General features: G+C 38.0%; 1 protein-coding gene across 2 annotated transcripts; it reads left to right on the top strand.

Moving 5' to 3' along the window:
* Positions 1–21,503: 21,503 nt before the first annotated feature.
* LOC146671427 (uncharacterized) lies at positions 21,504–22,888 on the top strand. Of its 2 annotated transcripts, none has more exons than XM_085405164.1 (3): positions 21,504–21,650; positions 21,795–22,077; positions 22,205–22,888. In XM_085405164.1, exons 1-3 carry the CDS (start codon positions 21,559–21,561, stop codon positions 22,874–22,876), a joined length of 1,047 nt encoding a protein of 348 aa, XP_085261290.1. In that variant the 5' UTR covers positions 21,504–21,558; the 3' UTR covers positions 22,877–22,888. The 2 variants fall into 2 exon arrangements, with proteins under 2 accessions (XP_085261290.1, XP_085261291.1); XM_085405165.1 differs by having other exon boundaries at positions 21,504–21,665.
* Positions 22,889–25,414: the final 2,526 nt, after the last annotated feature.

Raw genomic sequence — 25,414 nt, 5'->3', positions numbered from 1 at the left:
GATTTTAACCTTTATTGTTATTATTAAGACTGATAGTAAAGGTGAGAAATGTAGGACTTTCTACAGATGCTTAAAGTACTTCAGTTACTATGAGTGTTAACAGCAGAATCTTCAGTCTTCAGACTGTTCATCTGCAGATACACCTGCTGTCTGCTGTTGTCTCTGGAGATGGTAAATCAGCTGACTGAGAGCAGAACGTGGTGACACCACTGGCCCAGATGTGAGCAATCCACTCCAGCCCTTTTCCAGTAGCCTGTGTGACTCAGTTTCATCCAGATCTTGTAAAGGTCAATTTGTGGGCATCCTAATGATTTTCATAATAAATTTAAAGAAATTATAAAGTTTCAGTAAATGTTTTTATCTGTACGGCAGACAGTCAAAAGTAGCAACACTGTCCTACAGTCTATCAAATCAAATAATAATACAAATTTTTGTATAAGTTATAATAATGGATTGCATTTATATAGCGCTTTTCGAGACCCTCAAAGCGCTTTACAATGCCACTATTCATTCACTCACATTCACACACTGGTGGACGCAAGCTACAGTTGTAGCCACAGCTGCCCTGGGTCAGACTGACAGAAGCAAGGCCACCATATCGCGCCATCGGACCCTCTGGCCATCACCAGTAGGCAGTAGGTGAAGTGTCTTGCCCAAGGAAACGACCGAGACTGTCTGAGCCGGGGCTCGAACTAGCAACCTTGCGATTACAAGACGAACTGCCAACTCTTGAGCCACGATCACCCCTCGAGCCCTCGTTGTAGGGAAATTTTTTTTTGCAATTTTACAGTCTACCATATCAAACTGTGAGTTCAGATCTTATATAGAAGTAAAATACATCTGAATTAGTGTTGACCCCTCCCAGAATGGATTCACTTGGAATGAACTTGTCAGATGTTTTTGCCTCTCATGTGTTTAGCCTGAATACTCCTTGAATATTTTTTGCTGTAAAGGAATTTTTAGTGTGAGAAAATCAGTCAGCTGTATGTCACAGAGTAATGGTCCTTGTCAGCGACAATGTGAACCAACAAAGAATGGCTAATAAAGCTGGTCATCTTCAAACTCCCTCAGATATATTAACTTGACTAGAGTACAGGTTTATATTTTTCTTATTTGCTATGAAGTGTTAACAACCAGACTTTGTAAGTGAAGCTTTTCATGAATAGTAGGGATTCTTATTTTAATAACTAAACATGTTCACTGAATTAAACACAGCTATAAATTTTATACAAGATAAGTCAAATTTGCATTGTTGTAATAAGAAATAGAGGAAATATTTTTTGCATCACTCCTCTGGAACTCAACTCACTGTGTCTCTTCTGGCACAGTAATAAACTGTCCTTGGTCTTCAGATTGTTCATCTGTAGATAGACTTTACTGCTGGAGTCATCTCTGAAGATGGTGAATCTACCCTGGACTGACTGGGAATGACAGGGTGGGCCATTTATATGGATACACCGTAATAAAATGGGAATGTTTGGTGATATTAAAGTCCTGTTTGTGGTACATTAGTATATGTGAGGGGGCAAACTCCTCAAGATGGGTGGTGACCATGGTGGCCATTTAGAAGTCGGCCATCTTGGATACAACTTTTGTTTTTTCAATAGGAAGAGGGCCATGTGACACATCAAACTTATTGGTAATGTCACAAGAAAAACAATGGTGTGCTTGGTTTCAACATAACTTTATTCTTTCATGAGTTATTTACAAGATGACAGCCTCCTGAGTGGATCGCACACAACAACAACATAAGAGAGTGCCTGATATGTTTTCAAATCCATGAATTCCCCTTTAAATAAGATATAAACTGGATTTAAACTGGATTCCTCTGAGAATGTGTTCCCAGTTTGCTCCTCCTACATACATTTGTTAAACTGAAACTCAAAAGTACAGCAGAGAGAACACCTGTGACAGAAATGTATGTAAATACATACATTTACATGTATTTAAATGTATGTAAATATATAAATATATATTGTTAAAGTCTTTAGAAATGTCTTCTAATGAAATTTGACTAATGTGTTGAAACTTTCACTAATTCTAACTAATTCTGACCAACTAGGGGCTATAGTTAGTAAGCCAGTAAGTTTTTTTTTCATACCTTTGTGCTACTGAAAGCTAAAACTTCATGACACCAAAAGTTAAGAATGCTTCAGTATTCAAATTGTGTTTTCAGTCACAGAAATACCAGGAAATACTGCACCACAGAAAGTAATAACTCAGGAAATGAAACAGGTGTGGCTGAGTGCAAAAACATAAAAATAAAAATACTGCTTATGGTTCTGGCTCATTTAAAAAAAATGATATGAAACTGCTCTGCCTTTTTCTGTCAAGCTTATGATTTTATGTTACAAAAATGCTAACTGACTTATTCTTTCGAGATTGCTTAATACTCTAATTTGCTCTTTGGATTTTGCAGAACTGAAACTGTTAAATTTGTTAATCTCACTTTTCTCCACTGCACCTGCAAAAACAGCTGCTATCTGCTGTCAACTCTGGAGGTGGAGCTGTTGAAGTGAATGACTGCTACTGAGAGTAATCTGCATGCCAAATATCCTTGGGCAAGATACTAACCCCAAATTGCCCTCATCTGAGTGTGAATGTGTGTGTCAATGTTTATCAGTTGCACTTGAGTTTAGTAGTGCTTGTATGAGTGGGTGAATGTGGCATGTTGTATAGATAGTATATATAAGAATCAGTCCATTTACCATTCAGTCCATAGTGGCAATAAAGCCGCAAAAGAGACGGTGAGCAATTCAGACAGTCTCAAATGCCAACAAAAAAAAAGTTTTTTAGTTTTAAAAGATTCAGTGGAGGGAGTAGATTTGACAGTAAGGGGAATGCTGTTCCACTTGTATCCATTCAAAAAACCTTTCCTGGCCTCGGTCATACTCTGAATTATTTTCTGTTTTCTGTTCTTCTGCAAACCCATTTTGGGATCTTTTCAACATTTTATTCAACTCTCCAAACTTCTGTTGCACATGTATTTATTATGGTTCATATTTGTTTTTTTAAATCATTGTTATTTTGATGCGATAAAGATTTTTTTCTATTAAAAAAAGAAAAAAAAAACAGCATATTATACATTTCATTCTACACTCCATTCTAATATAGGCTATTGCATCTTTGTAAATGTCACAGTCATTGTGGTTTAATAAACAAATAAATAATGTTCTCTAAAGGGAGAAACTTGACATTGACTGCCCTCTAGTGTTTTTTTGCTGTTGTTTGTTTGTTTTGTTGTCCTTGTTTTTTCTCATACTTGGACAAAGCAGCACAATTTACTGTACAAAAGATGTGGGTTTTTTTTTCCTTTTTCTTTTTGCCTCATCTTTCTAAGATTAAATATTAACATTTTCAATAAAACCCATATAATCAGCATTGATTTTGACGGGATTTGTGTAGCTGTTAAATTAGCTCCTGACACTGTGGCTCTCAAATAAAATCCAAAGTACAAGTACAAGTACTACTACTGCTAATAATAATAATAATGAATAATTTTGTATCATGATCACAAATAAACAGAATTGTAATCAGAAAATTCAATTGAATTTAATTCTAATCCCTAAGGAAATTATGTCAGATAGCAAAAAGTATCCATTGTTGTTCAGACTAACAGTTTAATGACCGTCTGAGTTCTGTGCCATTATGCTTCTTAGAGGTGAGTCACTCTGGGATGTGTGAGAGAGTGTGTTTGTGTGTGCAAGTCTCAGTGAGAAGAATTCCATAAGAAAGCAGATAATAAAATGAACTCCCTCTTTCAAGGTTACTACAGATGCAATGATAAGTCTGATGAGTGTGTTGTAGTTTTGTTTCTTTTCATTCGGGTGGAAAAGTTGTTACAGCTGGACCTGGAAAATCCATTTAAATAGCTTGAATGTCTAATGAGGCCTGAAATCTGAACAGATATGAAAAGTTTATTATTCACCATGTTATATGAAGGATGGATACTGCTCATAATGAAATCATCTTCTTGATGGCACTGAAGGAGACAAGAATGAAGAGCACAGCTGAAAGAACTGAAAAAAAAAGAACTTCCAGAACTTCTCAGACAAGTCCAAAAGAGACACCTTAGTAGTATTAGTAACAATAACATTATTTTTTAGCAATATCCTCGTTGCATTAAAATTAAGATGCAAAATAAATAAACTGTAATTAGAATTATGCAAAGATGCCCAAGCAGCCTCGGTCACTGTGGTTCAAGCACAGTAATGATCCGGTAGTCACTAAATGTGAATCCAGAGGCTGTACAAATCAGTCTGTGGGATTCTTCAGGCCTTTTAACTGCTGGTTCAGAATTAGTGAGGGTCCAACCATCAACACATATCAGACAAATTAAGAAAAAGAAAAAACAAACAAACAAAGAAAATGGAAATAACACAGTTACAAAGTAAGTTTTAATTTTTTCAAGACAAAATGTGGTGGGTTAGAAATGTAATTCCTTTTTGAGTAAAAACTTTCATTCTTTATATCTAATAAAAATAACTTCATTGTTGTTTTGACTGTGTTGCTGTAGGGAAAATGCAGTGGGAAGCTAAAAGGAAATGAGTGTCAAGAGTTTGGCCTTGGATGATTGTGAGTTGATCTATTGGTAATGCCTTTGGGCTCAAATGTGGGAATACGCACCCCTCTTCCCTCAGTCAATCTGTACAGACAAGTAAAGGTGAGAGCTGCGTTTCAGTGTCTTCATTCATCTTTCCTCAATATTTCCCCTGTTTAAGGGCACAACAAAACCACTAAATACTAGTGAAAACCTTCATCTGCCCAGCAGGGAGTGAAAAATAGCAGTTATACAGTCCATCATATCAAAATGTGAAAACTGATCTGTCATTCTTTCTACAGTCAAATACACAGATGTCAAAGACAGTTTTGCATTAACTCCTCCTCTCTGGATGGACTGAGTGATTAATAACATCCTTCGTTCCGTCACCTACAAGAACACACAGCACAGAAATTAAATCATTAAAAAGGTAAATGATAAAAGATTTGAAAGTTACTTTATTAGTTTTGGAGTTCTCTTAAAATTGAAGATGTACTTAACTGTACCTAACCTCACAGCTAAAGTCGCAGTCTGCTCATCTAGCTGTTATCTAAAGGGTGAGACTTCACACTGACTGTCCTCCAGTGTTCCAAAAAGAATGACAACATTAGTTTTCAGTCTAAATCCTAAAGCATATTTTTGTTTATGGTAGTGAAACGTCAACAGTGATTTTAGAGTTCAAACAGTTTTACAACTCTGACTTGTGTCATTTGAACAAGAGTCAGCTCTGTTGGGGTATGAGCAGGCTGGGTTATGTGTTATTGTTTTGTGTTTTGTTCCAGAAGCAGGCGTTACCAGGGTGGAGCTGCCTCAGATGAGGACCTCTCCCAACTGTTCTAGATTGCCTTCGTCAGCTCAGCGTTTCTCAAGAGGCAAATTCCACCACATTGTACTACTACCTCTGTGGTAACACTTGTCTCCTCAATCCGTTATTCACCGTCTTTATTCCAAGCCTCCTGTTGTGTGATCTCCAGTGCCTGTTTTCCATCCTTTCACTGCCTCAGCTGTTTGGGTGATGTGCTGCGCTCGAGCCCCCAGATTAACCAGCTTCCTCCACTGTCATCCTGCCTGCCAGGCAGTTCTCCTGCTCAGTCGCTAGCCCCCCTCCCAGTCCCCATTTCAGATTTTCCCAGAGAAGTCTGTTTGTTTAAATACACTGCAACTGTATATAAAGACAGCATTCACTTCAAACTCGTGTTTGTGAATCCACACCCTGGGTCCAACCTTTGGCTTAACCTGATTAGAGCTGACAGAGTAATTGGTGTAATCACTGTCACATGTAACAGCAGCAAAACACTTCAGTTCTTCCATCCAAGATTTACTGAATGTGAATCTGTTGGCCGTGATTGTCAGTAGAATAGCAGCATTATAGTTCAATATTTTTTCAGGAGCCAGTTCTCAAGGCCTTTTACAGGTTCTGAATCAGAGTCTGACTGTAAGCAGTTTTCAAATATAAAAGGAAAGAAAACTAATTTGCTTGAAGTTGGAAACTATATGAAGACAAAAACAAGTTAAAAGCAACATTCCTGTGTTGTAGCACATATGGTTAGAATTAAGTTAAAAAATAAACAATCCTGATATTGGCTGCAAAAGAGTACAGATTCACAATTACAACATGTGTGTGGTGGTGTGTTGCTTGTTGCTGAGTATTTGTGCAGGTCTGTCAGTGGTTTGTATCACTGTGAGGTAACGTGCACAGTAATAAACAGCTGTGTCCTCAGGCTGCAGATGCTGTCCTGTTATTGTCACTGTTTGAGCAGAAGTGTCTCTGCTGATGCTGAACTTATTTTTTAAAGCATCATTTTGGTAAGTGCCTCCACTATACCATATGTAAAAAATCCAGTCCAGTAGTTTTCCTTCACGTTGTCTGATCCAACCTGTTCCATAACCACTATCAGTCAGAGAATAACCAGAGACCTGACAGGTGATAGTTAAAGATTGTCCAGGCTGTACAACCAGTGAGCTTGGCTGAATGTGATCAATGCTGTACACACCTGTGGAAACAGATATAACAATTAAATTATTAATTTAATCATCTAGTATTTCTGTTGTATTTAGTAGGGTGAATTGACCAAAGCTTCTTACATGAACCAGCAGCCAGCAGCAGTATCAAAGCAAAAGAGAACATGGTTGATGATGAAGCTGAACTGAACTGATGTGAGCTCCTCTGCCCTCTCACTGATGCAGCAACACACCTCAAAGTTATAAGCAAGTGCTTTAAATTCATTTGAATAAACAGACTGTCCATTTACACAAAGCTTCAGTGACTGATGACAAATATGAGATATTTGTCTCATTATGTCTTTCATAATGCATTTCATTTTGCATTTCTAAACAGTATTTTTTAAATTAGTTTTCAGACTGTTCATCTGCAGATATGACTGTCGTCTGCTGTTGTGCAAATGGAAACTTGTGCATAGTGTGTGTTAGAAACTCTTTCCTCCTCTGATCTGAGTGTGCACTGGATGTGAGTCCAAGGACTTCTTTTTTATCCTAAAATCCATTTTCCTCATTTTTTTAAGGACACAACTCACACAAGTTTTCAGCTAAAAGGTCGCTGGTAATCATGTTGTTGGTTCAACAGTTATTTTATGTGTCAAACTGTCATCAGTGGCATTGATCATAGAGTCAACAAATTAAATTTGCAGAAATGATGTTTTGACAATAAACTGCCCAGTGGTACCATTAAAAGTTGTTTGTTTCTAACTTGCTGTTTTTGTATAGACACAACACGGGTTCCCTTGTTGTCAGGAACAAGGACTGGACTCAAAATGAATGAAAACACAACCAGTGTCCAAAGAAAAACTTCCTGAAAACCAAATATAAAGAATTAAGAGGTGACTCAAGACTTTAAGACAGTATTGTAAATGTGAAATTGGAACTATAGTGCACACTGTACATAAATGTAAATAAAATGTTTTTATCGTGAAATAAAATATTTTTATTGGTTTGTTGTATCAGAAACATAGTAAGCTGGCAGTGATAAAAACAGAAATCCAAAGATCATTTTTTTCATTCTCATCTGGAAATCAAATTCCCTCACTTGAAATGACAATGGAGAGACTTGCTGCGCTGTCAGAATGGTTCATTATTGTCACTTGGTGACGTCATTCCAGCTTTTTCTTTTTAACATTTCCGTGTGTTTGAGAAAAAAAAAGAGAACAGAGAATTTCCCATAAGCAGAAAAGTAGAGTATGTCTCATAAGCATTAAATATCATGTCTGAAACCTGATATTATTTATTTACTTGTTTTTTTTTAGATTGATTGGAACTCAGTGATGAAAAAATGCATGGAAGCCTTGTTTGTTATTAATTGTTTTTTTCTGGGGGTGTGTTTGTGTGCGCTCATGCACTTTTTTCACTTTGTATCCCGTTAAAAAAAATATTTTGTTGTTCTGTTTCTTTTCATCAGGGCAACACACTGTTTCTATGGAGTGCCAGGACTGCCATAATGAATTAATTAAATACACCATTAAATAATTAATTAAATGTGGCAATAATTAATTAAAATTGGAATTAATTAATTAAATAAATAGTTATGACACATGTAATTAATTAATTATTGACACATTTAATTAATTATTTATGTATTTCACATTTTAATTAATTATTGACACATTTAATTAATTAATTATTGACACATTTAATTAATTATTTATGTATTTCACATTTTAATTAATTATTGACACATTTAATTAATTATTGACACATTTAATTAATTATTTAATGATATATTTATTTATTTCATTTTGGCAGTCCTGGCGCCTGGCTCTCATCATGAAATAATTTTATCTGTCAGCCTCACCCATCAAACTCAGGGGGCGGGGTTAACGCTGATCGAGTCAAAACCATTGCTTTGGCCTGGTGGCCATTGTTTCTAGCACACAACAACCGGCATGTGGAAGCTAACAGAACTGAACTTTGAAAAACCCTGTTTGTGTGTCACCAAATACCGTTTTAATATTTTTTTAGCCGAGAATGTAGTGGTTTAATCTTCATGTGTCTGGTCGGTTTGTCAAGATACAGCCTCTTTGCAAAAGTGCTTCGATGATTTCGGAGATGTCTGCCCAGCCCAGTCTCACGGCAAAGCGTGGGATAGACCCGCTCGCCTCGCAAGCAATCCCACCGACAAAGCGCAGGCCCCGGTACACAGCTGTAGTAACCCCCGCTGACTTCTTTTACTGAGGTTATATTTATCGGTGGTTTATTTCCTGATGTTCTTATGTGTCCTACGTGTTTCAGTCGCCAATTCTGAATTATAACTAACATTAAAAACATGTTTAAGGAGGAGAGAGAGCAAATAAATCTGTTTAACATCTGATCTTTGGGTTTTTGTTCAGTAATCAGCGTGACCTGTGTATAAACACATAAAAGAGATAACGTTGGTGTTTCCGTCATGTAGTAACTGCTGGCTTTAACTGTACAAAGGTTGTTCGACACTATGAAACACATACAGACTTCATGATGTTCGGCTAATATTTTTATTGTGAATATTAATCATGCTGACCTCGCTCTGTACACCACGCAGCGAGGTCAGCATATCCACGATATCCACGATATCCTCAGCTCCATGAGTTAACACAAAGTTTCTCAGCTGACTATCTAACTTCCAACTATTCCAGAGACGTGAAAATATACAGCATAAAGAAAAGTGTAAGAGACTCAGCAGCAGATTAGAATAATAGTTATACATTTAATAAATCACCAAATGAATCCAAGAAACGAGCAAACCTGTTCCGACAATTTGAGTTTGTATTCCCTCAGCTGCAGACTCGCTGCTGTTTAAATGTTTGAAAAGGAAGATTAGATATAAAAAACATCAAACATAGACTCAGTCTGCCTTCACATTTGATATGAGACCAGCACGTATAGTGGCTGTGTCCTGTTTTAAGATCATACATGTAAAATTGTTGTCTGACCTCCGTCGATCCAGCCGCTCAGAGTCCGTGGTTACCATGGTTACTGCATAAGCAGCTATAATGTTAACAGCTGGCACTGAGGAAACCTACCGGCAGCATGGGTGTTTATGTTTTTCATTGCAAAAGAACCGTCTGAATGGTTAACTGAAGTTAACTTGGATAAATTATAGTTAAGTAGTATCACAGATAATGCCCACGTGAGCTGTGCGACTGTTCACCACTACACTGAAATCAGCAGGCTATTACTGAAATACACGTGCGATATCATAAACTATGATATAAATAGGGAGGTCCTATTAACATGTTTAGTTTTAAAGGACACCTTCCTGCCTTTAGTCTCCTTCATGAGCAGTATTAGTTTTCTTCTAACATCCAGAAGTCTGCACGATGTGTTTCATAGTTTGTAACAAGCCTTTGACAGTTAAACATAACATGACCGAAAAAGCAAAAAAAAAAAAAAAAAAAGAGAGAGAGAGAGAGTGTTGACATAAGAGAAAATGCTCTCAATTATGGAGACAGGCAAATGGTTCATTTATGTTTGACGTGTGTTTATTCCTCCCTAAATATCGTCGGTGAAGATTGCCATGCACGTCAGATTTTCCTGCGCATTTTTATACCTCCGCCAACAGAGAGAGAAAAAAAATCACATTCTAACAGACAGCTGGTGCTTAGAATACAGTTGAATAACTATTAAACAACAGATGATATTTAGATGATAGTTCAGTCTAACACATGTGCCAGTGAACCATTAAAAGTCTGTGAAACTGTGCAGTTATGAAACGTAACTTTAACCTCAGCCAAACCGATTTGCTCAGTTGTAAATAAAACAGCGAAGTAAACGTGACCCGACAGACAGAACCTGAGTGAATGAAGTCCAGCGTTTAACCACTGAGAGCTAAAACTCAGCTGAGGTTTCAAAGCTGTGTGATTGGACATCAGCCGCTGATGAAGCTGGTTCGCCTATAAAGTGCTCTGTAAGGAAACAAGCTCCAGCAGCTCTGCGCTCGGGGAAAACACTATATTTACTTATCTTGTGCAGAAAAATGCGCTGACATTGCTTTATATCGAGCACCGGCTGCCCAGTTAAACTGTGACTATCACCAGGTAACGTAGGCGTGTTTCTTGAATTAGCAGCAGGTGTTAAACAGCTGACAGATGAGGAGGAGGATGCATGCAGGTAAACTGAGGGTCTGTTGAGCTGATTGCTGGTTTCGTGAGAAAAATGTCAGCTCGTTCTTTATGTTACAGAAGCACAGAGACACAAGACCAGGCGGAAAGAGACGATCGTTCGGTGAAAATGAGAATCTGCGAATGCAACATGTGGAACACGGAGAGTGGAATATGTAAACAAACCGGTTAACGTAACCCCCTGGGTGCACTCTGCATGCTAATTGTTAGCAGAGCTAGTGAAATCTCTGAAAACATCTGAGCACTTTTGCAAACATTTTCTATGTTGACAACCTGACCAGACATACGGCGCGACATTCGCGGCTAAAACACTGTTAAAAGTGTAGCTGGTGACAGAAAAACGGGATATTTTAAAACTACACCACCACCATTGCTGCCTGTGATTTGATCTGCATTCTGGGATAACTGGCTGCCCCAAGTCTACACAAGCAATCGATTATCTAGGATCGACCTGTTTTGACTTACTTTGCACGGCAACCAGTCAAATGTTAAAGAAGCTGCATGGGCAGCGTTAACCCCGCCCCCTGAGTTTGATGGGTGAGGCTGACAGATAAAATTATTTCAAGATGAGAGCCAGGCGCCAGGACTGCCAAAATGAAATAAATAAATATATCATTAAATAATTAATTAAATGTGTCAATAATTAATTAAAATGTGAAATACATAATTAATTAATTAAATGTGTCAATAATTAATTAATTAAATGTGTCAATAATTAATTAAAATGTGAAATACATAAATAATTAATTAAATGTGTCAATAATTAATTAATTACATGTGTCATAACTATTTATTTAATTAATTAATTCCAATTTTAATTAATTATTGCCACATTTAATTAATTATTTAATGGTGTATTTAATTAATTCATTATGGCAGTCCTGGCATTCGATATGTTTCAGCTTGGACATTCATTAAATCAGCTGGAATCACCTGAAAATACCTAAGAAAGATCTCCAGAAAAACTGTCTGTGACCATTTTAGCTGACCTCCATGTTTTATTAACTTTGATAATGGAATCACCTTATAGATGTCACTGAAGAAGACACCAATGGAAAGTTTAGCAGAGTGAGATAAAATGAACTACAGACACTTTTCTTACAGTAATACTATTAATAGAACTATTGTTAGTAAAATGTTCATTATACTGCAGTTATCATTGAAGATAAATGTATCATAGTGAGGAGTGTAGGATTTTGTACAGCTGCTTAACCCTTTACAGCCGATCGGAGCGGGCACGCTCTGTTTTGCGTAACTATTTTTAAATCCCGGTAGCTCTGCAACCAAGTAAGCTAGCGCAATAATTTTTTTTGCATATGAAACTGGAGGAGTTGTACTTACATCTTATGCCATCAGCTTGTCCTAGGTCACAGTTTCCTTCCACATATAGCTTTGCAAAAACTGCATAAAAATCACTTGCAGCAACAAAAACATGATATTCCAGAAACACGCTTCGCCGATCCATCAGCTGTTTGTAACACTTCCTACGTCCATCAGCGCGAACTATCACATGACCGCATGACCTGCCCGAAACCGGAAGTTACGTCATTTTGCGGAAATGTAGTTTTTTTTACGATCGGGGCCTTATGAGCTTGTGTTTTACTTGTTATGTGTTTTAAAAAGTTATGTTTGACTTTATGACTTTCTGTGTCGTTTCTGGGATGCTTAAGACTCATATTGCACTGCTGGAAATAGTTTATTTTGATGCATATGCTGTTATTTTGCAAATTTGCACTATAATATTTATTTTCGTTTTTCCTGCAGTATATAAAAATTGGTGTATTTCAAAAATAAAACTATGAAGACACTCAAAATAAATTTCCTGTGGTGGGAAACTAGTTTGTGTAACTTTTTTGTATTTACAGTTTTGAGGGATAAGCCTCTTAAATTTCTCTAACTAGAAATATATGTTAAAAAAACAAAAACGATTTTCAATTTTTTTGTAGTTTATTGCACTTTTTTGCAATTTATGTAATTACTATGCACCTAATGCAGACATATTATTAAAGTTTGGGCTATAATGGTTGTATTGATGTATAGCAACTTGAAATGCTCCTAAAAATGGCTCCACAGCATGTAAAAATATAATATAAGCTCTGGCGAACTTGGTTCTATGGTAGGTCTTAAAGGGTTAAACAACTTCAGTCACTGTGGATCCGAGCACAGTAATAAACAGAAGAGTCTTCAGTCTTCAGACTGTTCATCTGCAGATACACCTGCTGTTTGCTGTTGTCCTTGGAAATGGTAAAACGGCCTTGAACTGACTGAGAATAGGAAGTGCTGCCATCACCATAGTATATGTAAGCAATCCACTCCAGTCCTTTTCCAGGAGCCTGTCTGACCCAGACCAGGCTGCGGTCTCCAAAATTATATCCAGATGCTGTACAGGTCAGTCTGTGGGATTCTCCTGGTCTTTTAATTGCTGGCTCAGATTGTGTCAGAGTCTGACCAACAACACCTGTCAACAGAAATAAAAAAGGACATCATAACAAAATAAAGTATCATCGTAAATTAAAGAAACAGAAGAACATCAGTGAAGAGTTTCACCTGTCCAGCAGACAGTTAAAAGTAGCAGTGCTGTCCAATAGTCCATCTTGTTTAACTACAACTGCCCACTGTCATGCTCTAAGCAGTCAGATAAGTATAAACGAAATACATTAAAATATTTGGATTGACTCCTCCTTAAAACTAGGAAGAAGTGTTGAATCATAAATAATGTTGTTGTTTTTTTTACATTAACTAACCATCATGTTTTCACTGATTCCTTCACAGAAACACATTTAGAAAGTTTAGAGGAAAAAAAAGTAAATTGTCAGCTGTATTCAGAAAAAAGTTATTTGCAAACGGATTTTTGCATCAAACGATGTTGCATACTTTGATTGTCCTGATTGTACTGAGTACACACTGTGGTTAGTTTGAATTTCTCTTATTTATTTATTAATTTGTTTGTTTATTTATTTATTTATTTATTTGTTACTTATAATAAACAGTTTCTTTTAACTGGAATTTGTGTGCATTTCTTTTGTTTTATTATGGTCATGTGGCCCAGTTTGTGACACGCGTTATTACTGATTTACTGACTGTGAATCCTGAAGCTATACAGTTCAGTCAGTGGCATTCTTTGGCTCATATTGGTCAGCACACAAAACTGAATAAAAGTTCTGATAAATGATGCAGAAAAATATATAGTTGTGGTTCACTATGAAGATTTTTATTTCCTCAGGCATATTAATAGAATTTCCTTTAGCCAACTTCTGCACAGTAATACACAGAAGTTTATTTTACAAAGCTAACCACATATGAAGAAGCTATTTCTTATATAGCACTCTTTTATTTTATATGGCATTTCTCATTTACTCAAGCATGTTTTCTACATATAAGTGCTTTCTATTGAACATTCACAAACATTCATACTCCAATGAAAGGACTGGAATCAGCAAACTATCTGCTCTCTCTCCTGAGCTAAAGCTACCCTTTGCCAAACGGTAAGCTCTCTGTCTCACACTGGTATTATTTCTATTCACAATTACGGCACAAGCATGGTTGCTGCTGAGTATTTGTGCAGGTCTGTCAGTGGTTTGCATTACATTGTGGTAACATATACAGTAATAAACAGCTGTGTCCTCAGGCTGCAGATTCTGTCCTGTTATTGTCAGTGTTTGAGCAGAAGTGTCTCTGCTGATGCTGAACTTGTTCTTTAAAGCATCATCTTGGTAAGTGCCTCCACTATACCATATGTAGAAAATCCATTCCAGTGGTTTTTCTTCACCTTGTCTGATCCAACCTGTTCCATAGCCACCATCGGTCAAAGAATAACCAGAGACTCGGCAGGTGATAGTTAAAGCTTGTCCAGGCTGTACAACCAGTAAGCTGGGCTGGATGTGATCAATGCTGTACACGCCTGTGGAAACAGAAATCAGTATTATCTATATGATTTATTTAATTATTTAGGATTTCTGTTGTATTCAGTAGCGTGAATTGACCAAAACGTCTCACATGATGCAGAAGCCAGCAGCAGTTTCAGAACTACAGAGAACAGGGTTGATGATGAAGTTGAATTGAACCAATGTGAGCTCTTCTGTCCTCTTATATATCACAGTTATGAGGAAATGCATTATGTCAGTTTGAATAAAGGGACTGTACGTCTGCAATTTAACAATTTAATAATGAAATCTACAAACTGAATACAAATTGGAAATATATGAAATTTCTCTTTTTTGTATTCATAATATTCTCTGGTTTAAAACATTTATTCTTTTTTTTTCATAATCTCCTTAACTCCTATAAGCAAATTCATTTTGAAAAATCAATAAAGTTAAGAAGGAAATGGAAGAACATGTGGTTCCTTTGAAGCAAAACATGAAGAAATGAGAAGTATCTCAAGACCTTTGCAGAGCACTGTACTATACTGTATACTGTACTGTACACAGATTACTGAAAATGTAATAATACTAAAATCCTGAGAAAATACCTTTAAACAGCTGGAAAATCTGATGAGGCCTGAAATGATCTCCACATATATGAACAACTGCTTATTAACTCACCACCATCTAATCACCACACCGTCCGAACTGTGGGTACCTCTGATAATGAGATCGTTTACATGATGCCACTGGAGGAGACCATGGCTGAAAGTACTGTAAAGAAGGTTCCCACACATCTATGAACTTCTTGGTAGCATTAGTAAAATCCTCAATATTCTACAATTGCCATGCAAAATAAATTAGGTAGAATAATGACTGCATGATTTTGTACAGCTGCTCAAACAACTTCAGTCACTGTGACTCTCGAGCACAATAATAAACAGCAGAATCTTCAGTCCTCAGACTGTTCATCTGCAGATACAGCTGCTGTTTGCTGTTGTCTCTGGAGATGGTGAATCGTCCTTGGACTGACTGAGAGTAGTGGATGTTAGCACTGTTATAATGGCTTGCAACCCACGCCAGTGCTTTTCCAGGTGCCTGTCTGACCCAGGCCATCCAGTAGTCACTGAATGTGAATCCAGAGGCTGTACAGGTCAGTGTGTGGGATTCCCCAGGCCTTTTAACTACCTGTTCAGACTCAGTCAGAGTCTGACCATCAACACCTGTCAGATGAATGAAAAAGAAAAATAACATAGTTACAACACAAGTTGTTATTTTTCAAGGCAAAACAACTAATTACGAGTGAAAATCTTCACCTGAAAGCAGTCCTGTCTTGTAGTCCATCATATCAAACTGTGACTCTACTGATGTGTCGTTCTCGCTACTGTGAGATAAGTAGAAGTAAAAGACATCTGAGTTTGCATTAACTCCTCCTCACTGAATAGACTGAGCAGAAATTAACGTAGTCAACACTTTTAAGTGTTAAAATCACACTGAGCTCAATAACATCCTCAGTTCTGTCACCTACGAGAAAACAGCATAAAAATAAAAAAATAAAAAAGGTACATGAGATAACATTTGAATGCTTTTAAGTCAGACTTCCCTTAAACAGATCAGACATTGTTTGTGCTAACAAGTGTATTAACTAAAAATATCCTCAAGTGGCTCCCAAGCACAAAAGTAATTGTAATAAATGAAATAATTTCACACTGGTGATTTGAATCTGCTTTGGACTGACTGAGAGTAGTATTTGCTGCTACAGCTGTAACTGTCAAACCAGACAATCACCTCTACTCATTTTCTGACAGCCTGTCTGATCCAGCTGATGAATGAGAATCTCAGAGCTCTGGTCTGTTTTATTCTTCAGGCCTTTTAACCAGTGGTTCCACCAGAAACTGGCCATCAACATCTGTCAAGTCGGTAACTGTTTTTTTTTTCAGTTAATGAAAAAATAAATAAATAAACTCAATAATATTTTTCAGATATCACCAATAGTAATAGTATCAACTGTTGTTCAGACTAACAGTTTTAATGACAATCTCTAACTTCTATTATGTTTCAGGTCTTCACTGGAGGAGCTTTTTTAAGAAGCACAGGGATCTGACTGTATCGTCACTGTTCACACAACCTAAAGCCTGTTTTGTTTGTTTTACAGTCTAATTTTAAATTGCACAATTGTTGAGGACATAAATGCAACAATAACATGATGTGACTATTTAATTTATAAATATTAAAGTAATTAATAAATAAATACATGCAGATCTATCTACAGATAAAGGACATAATATTCTCTTGCTGTCTTGACCTTTGACCTCGCGCTCCAGGGATGTACTGGACTGCTAATTTTTGTACAGGACAGTAGTTGAGAGTGAATAAGAAGACACCCAAAGAAGTTTCTCTTTGCTGCTGGAAACCAAATTCATTGCCCCCAAATGACAACCAACAGGAAGACACTCAATAATCTTGCCGTCCTAAAGGGTGATCTTGACACTGGACGCCCTCTAGTGTTCCAAAAAGAATGACAACATTAGTTTTCAGTCCACATCTAAACCATATGGCTACATCAGTTAGTGATACCAAAACAGTGATTTTAGGAACCAAATAGATTGACAAGCTCTGACTTGTGTCATGTTTGTGAGCAAGGGTTAGCGCTGAGAGAGTGTAATGAATGTAATCATGTGACAGCAGTAAGTGACTCAAGTTCTTTTTCAGGCACCTGACCCCAACTGTCCAGGATTTACTTGTGAATCCATTGGCTGTTATCTTTGATTAGGATAAAATCATCATATTTCAGTCTTTTTTCAGGAGCCTATCAGGCCCAGAAAATCCAGAGCTGACTGAGGGAATACAGAAGCAGTACAGCTTAATCTGTGGCCTTTTACAGGTTCTGACTCAGGGTCTGACTCTCAGTATGAAAATGACAGTCCTGATCTACACTGCAAAAAATAGCCAACACTCTCCATAATATAAATATTTATTTGTTTACCATGAAGATGATTATTTCTCTTTCTATTCAGTGTGTGTGGTTCAGCAGGAAGACTTCTATTTCCTCAAGTTCATTAACAGAACTTCTTTTAGGCTAACCTTTACACAGTAATACATAGTTGTTAATTAAATATATTTAAATATGCTACAAGCATGTGAGAGTGTTTGATTGCCTGCTGCTGAATAGTGAGTATTTGTGCAGGTCTGTCAGTGTCCATTCCATGAATTTTTCCTTCACGTTGTCTGATCCAAGCTGCTGCATAGCCGCTATCAGTCAGAGAATAACCAGAGACGTGACAGGTGATGGTTTAAGGCTGTCCAGGCTGCACAACCAGTGCGTTTGGCTGAATGAGATCAATAATGTAGGGGAGACCGGGGATAGTTGTAACGTGGGTCAGTTGTAACACTTCCAATTTCTCCAATCAGGGCTAAGTTTCAAATGATGTGACTCATCCCGCGCATGCCCAACTCAGTTCTGCTATCACATGTGAAAAATCAGCACATTTTGTCAAACACAGACAATTTAACATGAAAAAAAGTCATTTGTATGGCAAAAAGTAAGTTTTTCTACTTTATTTCAATTTCTAATAGCATTATCTGCTTTGCAGTTAAACTCATCAAGCTTAAATTATGTTATTTGTATGTCTATGGGGATATATTCTGTGTAGGTCTTTAGTGCTAATGTTTTAGCTGTTGGCTGTAATGTTAGCTAGTTCATGGCTATAGGAGTCTGGGTCAGTTGTAACAGCAACAGTCTGGGTTAGTTGTAACAATAATGCAGATGTTACAACTTACCACACTTTTACTTTAATTTATATTAAACAAGTTGGGGCAACGGCATCAGCAGAGAGATGTTCACTGGCCGCTTTTGTATATGCGGTTAATGCCATTGGCAACACAATTCCTCCACTGTTTGTGTTCCCCACACATACATTATGCAGACCACTGTGTCAGAGATGGACCAGTAGGAAGTATTGGTAGTGGAAATAAATCAGGATGGGTGCAAGAAACAGATTTCCTCATCTTTCTGAAGCACTCTGCAAACCACACCAAGGTAAGCCATGATAAAAAGTAATGGGATTGCGATGCTGGTGAACAACTACATTTTTTCAGCTTCATTGTTATGTTCAAAATTGGTGCAAGAGTTGTAGGTTATAATACCCACTGAGCCAATGAGGCCAAACTCAAGGAGTACCAACCAAAATTAATGAAATATTCAGTTGCAGAAAATTCCATAATTTGTCTTTTTTGGGGGGTTGGAATATGTTCAAAAGCTAGATTTCTGCATTCTGTCACACACACACAGCTACATAAATGGCTCTAAGTGCATTCATGTGTTGAATAAACAAAGATTACATGTTAATGTTTTGTTAGTACCCTTATTTCATTGTGTTACATTTCACCCCAGGATATGTTACAACTAACCCAGACTATGGGGTTAATTGTAACATTTCACTCTTTGTGTTTGAGGCCATACCATGCAATGGGTAATTGTGCTGCAGAGAAAATAGCTGCACTATTTAATAGCCGAGACATGTAAATACGTTGCATTACATTTTGAATCCACTACCTTAAAAGAGCTTCAATTTACAGACAGAAATGTCAAAAATGTTACAACTATCCCCGGTCTCCCCTACACACCTGTGGAAACAGAAATCAATATTACTTAAATGATCAATTTAAACTTTCCCATGTCTGTTGTCTTCAGTAGTGTTAATAACCCAAAGGTTCTCACATGATGCAGCAGCCAGCAGCAGTGTCAGAGGTACAGAGAACATGGTTGATGATGAAGCTGAACTCATCTCTTCTGTCCTCTCACTTTTGCAGCCACAAACTTCATTGCATTTGCAATTACTTCTTTTTGATGTGACACTTTTTCTCTGATTTGAAAGGGGGTTTTTTTGTTTGCTTTTTTTTTTCAATTTTACTTGATAGTAGTTTTTGCTGCAAATCAGTCCACTCAGTACTCAGAGGTTAAATAATAAATGTCAGTCTAGTGGCTGACAACAGGTGACTGGAGTGTTTATGCAGTTCTGCCACTTTAATCAATCATTATTGCTGACTTTGCCTTTATGTGTGTGTCTGGTATGAAATTCTTTTGTCTTTGTCTGTTTAACAAACAAAAACGATGATGATTCACAACTAAGAATGCCTTTGATGATTCTCTAAAAACTTACATTTCTGTTCCCATGACTAAAGGCACAAAAAGATTGTTTTTGTTTTTTTTACTTAGTCCCAACGTCTTTCGGGTTTTATTTCATATTTTCTGTTATTATGTCACCAAAATATGCACACGACTGCGGTGACATAACCGTGACGGCCGCTCTTTATTGATCTGTCAGTTATGAGTGGGTGTAAGTGTGTGTAGATAGACTGCATTTTTACATGACTCATTTCATGAGTTTAATTTTTTTTTTAATATCTTTAAAGTTCACACTAAGGCTACCAAATTAATTTCAGATGTGTGGGATGAAAAAGCAAAAGTAAAAGAGAAATAGTTTTGCTGATGGGGCTGGACCTGGAGTTGAACTGCCAACCTGACTGCTCACAACCATCTTTATAGCCTCTGTAGCCTGTAGCTCCATGCAAAATGTACTTAAGTTTAACAGTAAGAAAATGAACTGGTATAAATTTAAGTCAGGACCACCTTATGAACTGTTAAACAACTTTAAACTAGCTTTGAAATAAAAATTTCAACCAGCATGTGGTGAGCACACATCCAAGCTTTTGACTTTGATGTACTTTGTGCTGCTGGATGTGTAAAGTGTGGAGGAAATGGCTTTGAGAAGAAAACTTTCATCCTCCCAATCCAGAGTGTCCTCTGGCTCATTTCATAAACCCATGTGTTACATGGCACTGTCTCTGCAGGACGTTGGTTTTTTTATTTATTTTTAATCAGACTGGGCCAGTCTGATCTCATTCTAATTTCCTGTAAGCAAAAGCATTTTGAATATTTTCCAAAGATTTAAATTATTAATTATTATTAATTATTGTGGACATTGACTAAAAAGGCTAAGCACAGATAATTTTATTACAGTTTTTCTCGATTGCTTAAACACTATAACCAGGCCTCTAAACTAAAATTTCAAAACCGTAACGCTATTGGTCAAAAAGCACACCCATTTCCCTGAACTATAAACACTATTCCCTGCTTTGACACATGACTCAAATTTGGTGAACTGTTACTGCAAAACTCTACACACAAATCCCTACATTTTACAGTGCTTACACCATGTAGTCATTTAGAAAGCACTAGCATGCAATAATGTTAACTTAAGTCAGCATAGCTTGAGCTCAATTAGCACACAATTAACCAGGTGGAAACACTAGGAGTCAAAATTTAGCACACACCAATCAGAACCTGCGATGGATAGATAAAAGGGCCAAAGTCAGCTCATTCAGGTTTGAAACAATGGATCCAAAGAGATGCAAAGGAAGAGGACGTGGTGGAGAAAGAGGACGTGGTGAAGGAGGAGGACGTGGTGGAGGAAGAGGACATGGTGAAAGAGGAGGACGTGGTGAAGGAGGAGGACATGGTGGAGGAAGAGGACATGGTGAAAGAGGAGGACGTGGTGGAAGAGGAGGAGGAGGTGGTCTAGGACAACAGGAAGGTGGTGAAAGAGGAGGACGTGGTGGAGGAAGAGGACATGGTGAAAGAGGAGGACGTGGTGAAGGAGGAGGACGTGGTGGAGGAAGAGGACATGGTGAAAGAGGAGGACGTGGTGGAAGAGGAGGAGGAGGTGGTCTAGGACAACAGGAAGGTGGTGGAGGAGGAGGGAGAGGTGGAGGAGGAGGAGGACGTGGTGAAGGAGGTGGAGGAGGAGGAGGACGTGGTGGAAGAGGAGGAGGAGGTGGTCTAGGACAACAGGAAGGTGGTGGAGGAGGAGGGAGAGGTGGAGGAGGAGGAGGACGTGGTGAAGGAGGTGGAGGAGGAGGAGGACGTGGTGAAGGAGGTGGAGGTGGAGAACGACGGCGACAAGGAAGGGGAAGAGCAAGGGCACGAAGACAGTCAGTCTCGGATGAAATTCGAGCCACTTTAGTTGACCATGTCCTTGTCCATGGGATGACTATGAGGGAGGCTGGGCAACGAGTACAACCAAATTTGAGTCGCTTCACTGTTGCCTCCATCATCAGAACCTTCAGGGAGGAAAACAGGTAGGTGTACTTGCAGTAAGACTGCTTTGTACAGTAACTTGTAAGTTACTGAACTTATGTGTCTTGAGTTTCAGTATGTTTCCATTATTTTCCTGTAAAATGAATGTGTGACAGTTACAGTAATGAGTGCTTCTATTTTTGTAGGACACAGAGACGACCACCTGGTGGAGGCAGGTTAAGGCTTTTGTCGGAGGAGCAAGAGAGGGAACTTGTAAACATGGTAATTGCAAATAATGTAATCCGCCTGCGAGAGATTCAAAGGAGAGTGATTGAGGATGATCATCTTTTTCGAGGCATAAATGCCATCAGCCTCTCCACAATTGACCGCATCCTCCGAAAGAATCAATTCCGGATGAAACAGGCATACCGAGTCCCTTTCGAACGAAACTCTGACAGAGTGAAGAACCAACGTGTGGAATATGTTCAGGTATGAGTTTTGATACTGTATAAAGTATTGTGTACCATCACAGCATGGCAGTTTATGCTGCCATTTCAGCACTCTTGAACTGTGGTTCAGGGTACTGATTGACTCTACTGTGTTATGTGTTTTGCAGAGAATCTTTGAGATTGAAGGACGGCCTGTTCCCCATGAAATAATCTTTGTGGATGAGGCAGGTTTTAACCTGACCAAAAGAAGGAAAAGGGGGAGGAACATAATTGGCCATTGGGCTATTGTAAATGTCCCTGGTCAGCGTGGGGGGAATGTCACTATGTGCACAGCCATCAGCCAACGAGGGGTACTCCACCGCCATGCCGTACTAGGACCCTATAACACTATGCTTCTCCTTGCTTTTCTTGATGGTTTAAGACAACATATGTTCCAGCTGGACTACAGGGAACCAGCACAGCCAGAGAAGCCTCACTACGTTGTTGTGTGGGATAACGTCAGCTTCCATCGCGCTGCTCTGGTTCGTGACTGGTTTACCAATAACCCAAGGTTTTCTAATATCTTTCTGCCTGCATACTCTCCCTTTCTAAACCCGATAGAGGAGTTATTTTCGGCATGGCGGTGGAAAGTGTATGACCGAGAACCTTATGTCCGTGTTCACCTCCTTCAGGCCATGGAAGAGGCCTGCCTAGACATATCAGTAGATGCATGCCAGGGGTGGATCAGGCATGCAAGAGGATTTTACCCCCGCTGCCTGGCTGGGGCCAATATAGCCTGTGATGTGGATGAGATTCTCTGGCCTGACCCAGACCAAAGACAAGATGCTGAGGTGGGATAATGTTTCTGGTGTGTGTTGTACTGTATAGTACATGAATGACAATGTGCCACTGTACATACATTGGTTGCGTCTTTTGTGTTTATCATGTGACAAGGGTTTTGAAGGGGAGAACCATAAGCAACCTAATTGTTTTGGAACTATTGTTTTGAATTAATTGTACCAGTGTGCAAAACTCTGTTGTAGTGTGTGTGTTTTTGAGGGCTTGTGTTTGATGTCTGAGGGCAAAGTTTGGTTTTTCAGCAGGAGTGAATAGTTTTGGGTGTAGAGCTTCATTTTGATCTGGAAATAGGATGTTTGGGGAATTGAGTGAGAGGTTATGGATTTGTGTTTACTGTTGTGAGAATATGAGGCATAGTTTCAAGAAATGTGTTTTAGCAATCGAGAAAAACTGTAATTCTGTGCTGATGGTTTTGGCTCCTTTAGTATTTGCAGTTTTAGATTTTGTCATTTTAAACTCTAACAATAAAGAAGTGTAAGAAATAAATAATCAGTTAAATTACATATAACAAATAGCCTTGCAAAAGCCTGCTGACCTGTCCAGGGTATACTCCACCTCTCACCCTCTGGGGGATAGGCTCTAGGACCCCGGTTACACCGAAATGGACACAAGTAAGAAAATGGATGGATAGATGGGTGGAATAAAAAAATAACATTTTAATTCAGCTAAATAATTTGAATTACTGAAAGTTACTGAAAGAACAGTGGCAATTAAAACTGTTGGCCGAACTGTTCTCATCTCCTGAGTCATTAGGCCTGAAATGATCATCAAAATAAATAAACAACTGCTTTATTAACTGTGAGTATAATGAGGTGACCTTCTTGGTGCCACTACTTCCATTCAGGCATGAATTTACAGAGAATAATTAAAAATATTCTGTAAAATGTGACATCCTAAGACACCAATTATGCAAAACACATGCAACAATCAGGAGCACAGTGTAGGATGTTGTACAGCTGCTGAAACACTTTGAGTCACTGTGGTTGTCGAGCACAATAATAAACAGCAGAATCTTCAGTCTTCAGACTGTTCATCTGCAGATACAGCTGCTGTCTGCTGTTGTCTCTGGAGATGGTAAAATGACCTTGGACTGACTGAGAGTAGAAAGTTCTACTGCCATCAGTGTAAATGTGAGCAATCCACTCCAGTCCTTTTCCAGGAGCCTGTCTGACCCAGCTCATACCGTAGCTGCTGAATGTGAATCCAGAGGCTGTACAGGTCAGTCTGTGGGATAACCACAGGTTCAGATTGTGTCAGAGTCTGACCATCAACACCTGTCAATAAGAATAAAATGAATGAAGAAAAAAATGAATTATTTAGAAAGTAAAATAACATAAAAAAAAACATGAAATTAGCTTTAGTGGAAAGCTTTACCTGCAAAGTAGACAGTTAAAAGTAGCAGTGCTGTCCTACAGTCCATTTTGTTTCACTTTGCCTGTCTGTCCACTATTCTGTGCATACTTACAGCAGACAGATAAGTAGGTGGAGGACGAGGGAGACGTCTGAATATTTGCATTGACTCCACCTCAAAAGAAGGAGAAAGCTAATATATTATCAAAGAGCTTTTAGTCACACAAATAAAAATTTCAGTTCTTTTAATTTGAAACCACAAAAGCATATTTACAAAATTTACAGACTGCTAGTGACTACATTTTGTCAGTTGCATCTTGTAGTCAGGAACCTTTTGCCCTACAGTGTTTACAGGTACATTTTTTGTTTAATTTTAACATCTAGCTCATTTTAAAGGAAAAAGTCTCGTAATTTGATTGGATTTTCTAACCACTGTCCCTTAAAGATTTACTGATAAATTTTATCAAACTATCTATACTATCTAAATTTATACATGTATTTCCAATGATAATAGTGTTGTCATTGAAAATAAATATAGGTGATTCATTTGAGATTATATTTCTCTATATTTATAATACCCGTGTCCTTTCTCATAGATTAGTTTATTTTGGTACATTTCTTTCTGACCAGTGGTAAGTGATGAATTATATATAATATTATTATATAACATATGTTACGTTCCCCTAAAAGGGTCCAGGCAGTGAGGGGGAAGTAACAAAAAGTGTCCAGGTCAGAAAAAGGAGTCAAGGAGGCAAAAGGGTTAAATTAAAGAGTTTTATTAAAGTAGCTCAGCTAAAAGAGACAGACAAGCCGCTATCACCATTTAAGAAAAACAAACAAAACTCAGGCATTGGTCAATAAAGTAAAACGTAAGCCAAACAGAAAGAGAGCAGCTCACTAGCTGAAAACCACCAAAACACAGCTCACTAGCTGTAACCACACTACTGGCACTCTGGCCCAGAGCTCACCTTTCCCTGGGCTTAAATACTTTTAATTACTGATGTGAGTCAGCTGTGTAACAGGGAAAGGTGGCACCTCAGGCAGAAGAGGTGGTGGGACACGCCCACACAGGCACCTTCAGGAGGAGGCCCTGCTAGGGCCGTAACACATATAATTTAGCTTGGTGCTAATTTGAATAGATTTACTTTGATTAATTCAATTTAAATGCACAGTTAGTTTGTGTAGTCTTT

The sequence above is a fragment of the Rhamphochromis longiceps genome, linkage group LG4 (genome assembly GCF_057381845.1).
Source record: "Rhamphochromis longiceps isolate RC_006_pf linkage group LG4, R_longiceps_female_GT1.1, whole genome shotgun sequence".
Taxonomy (NCBI): Eukaryota; Metazoa; Chordata; class Actinopteri; order Cichliformes; family Cichlidae; genus Rhamphochromis; species Rhamphochromis longiceps.
The sequence above is the reverse complement of the archived record's forward strand: the minus strand, read 5'-3'. Positions and strand labels throughout refer to the sequence as shown.

What these genes read in the sequence shown, in the direction of transcription:
- LOC146671427 (XM_085405164.1), top strand. Translation starts at nt 21,559, where the DNA reads ATGACTATGAGGGAGGCTGGGCAACGAGTACAACCAAATTTGAGTCGC. An exon ending in ACCTTCAGGGAGGAAAACAG is followed by an intron (nt 21,651 to 21,794) that starts GTAGGTGTACTT and finishes CTATTTTTGTAG; the next exon opens with GACACAGAGACGACCACCTG. An exon ending in AACGTGTGGAATATGTTCAG is followed by an intron (nt 22,078 to 22,204) that starts GTATGAGTTTTG and finishes TGTGTTTTGCAG; the next exon opens with AGAATCTTTGAGATTGAAGG.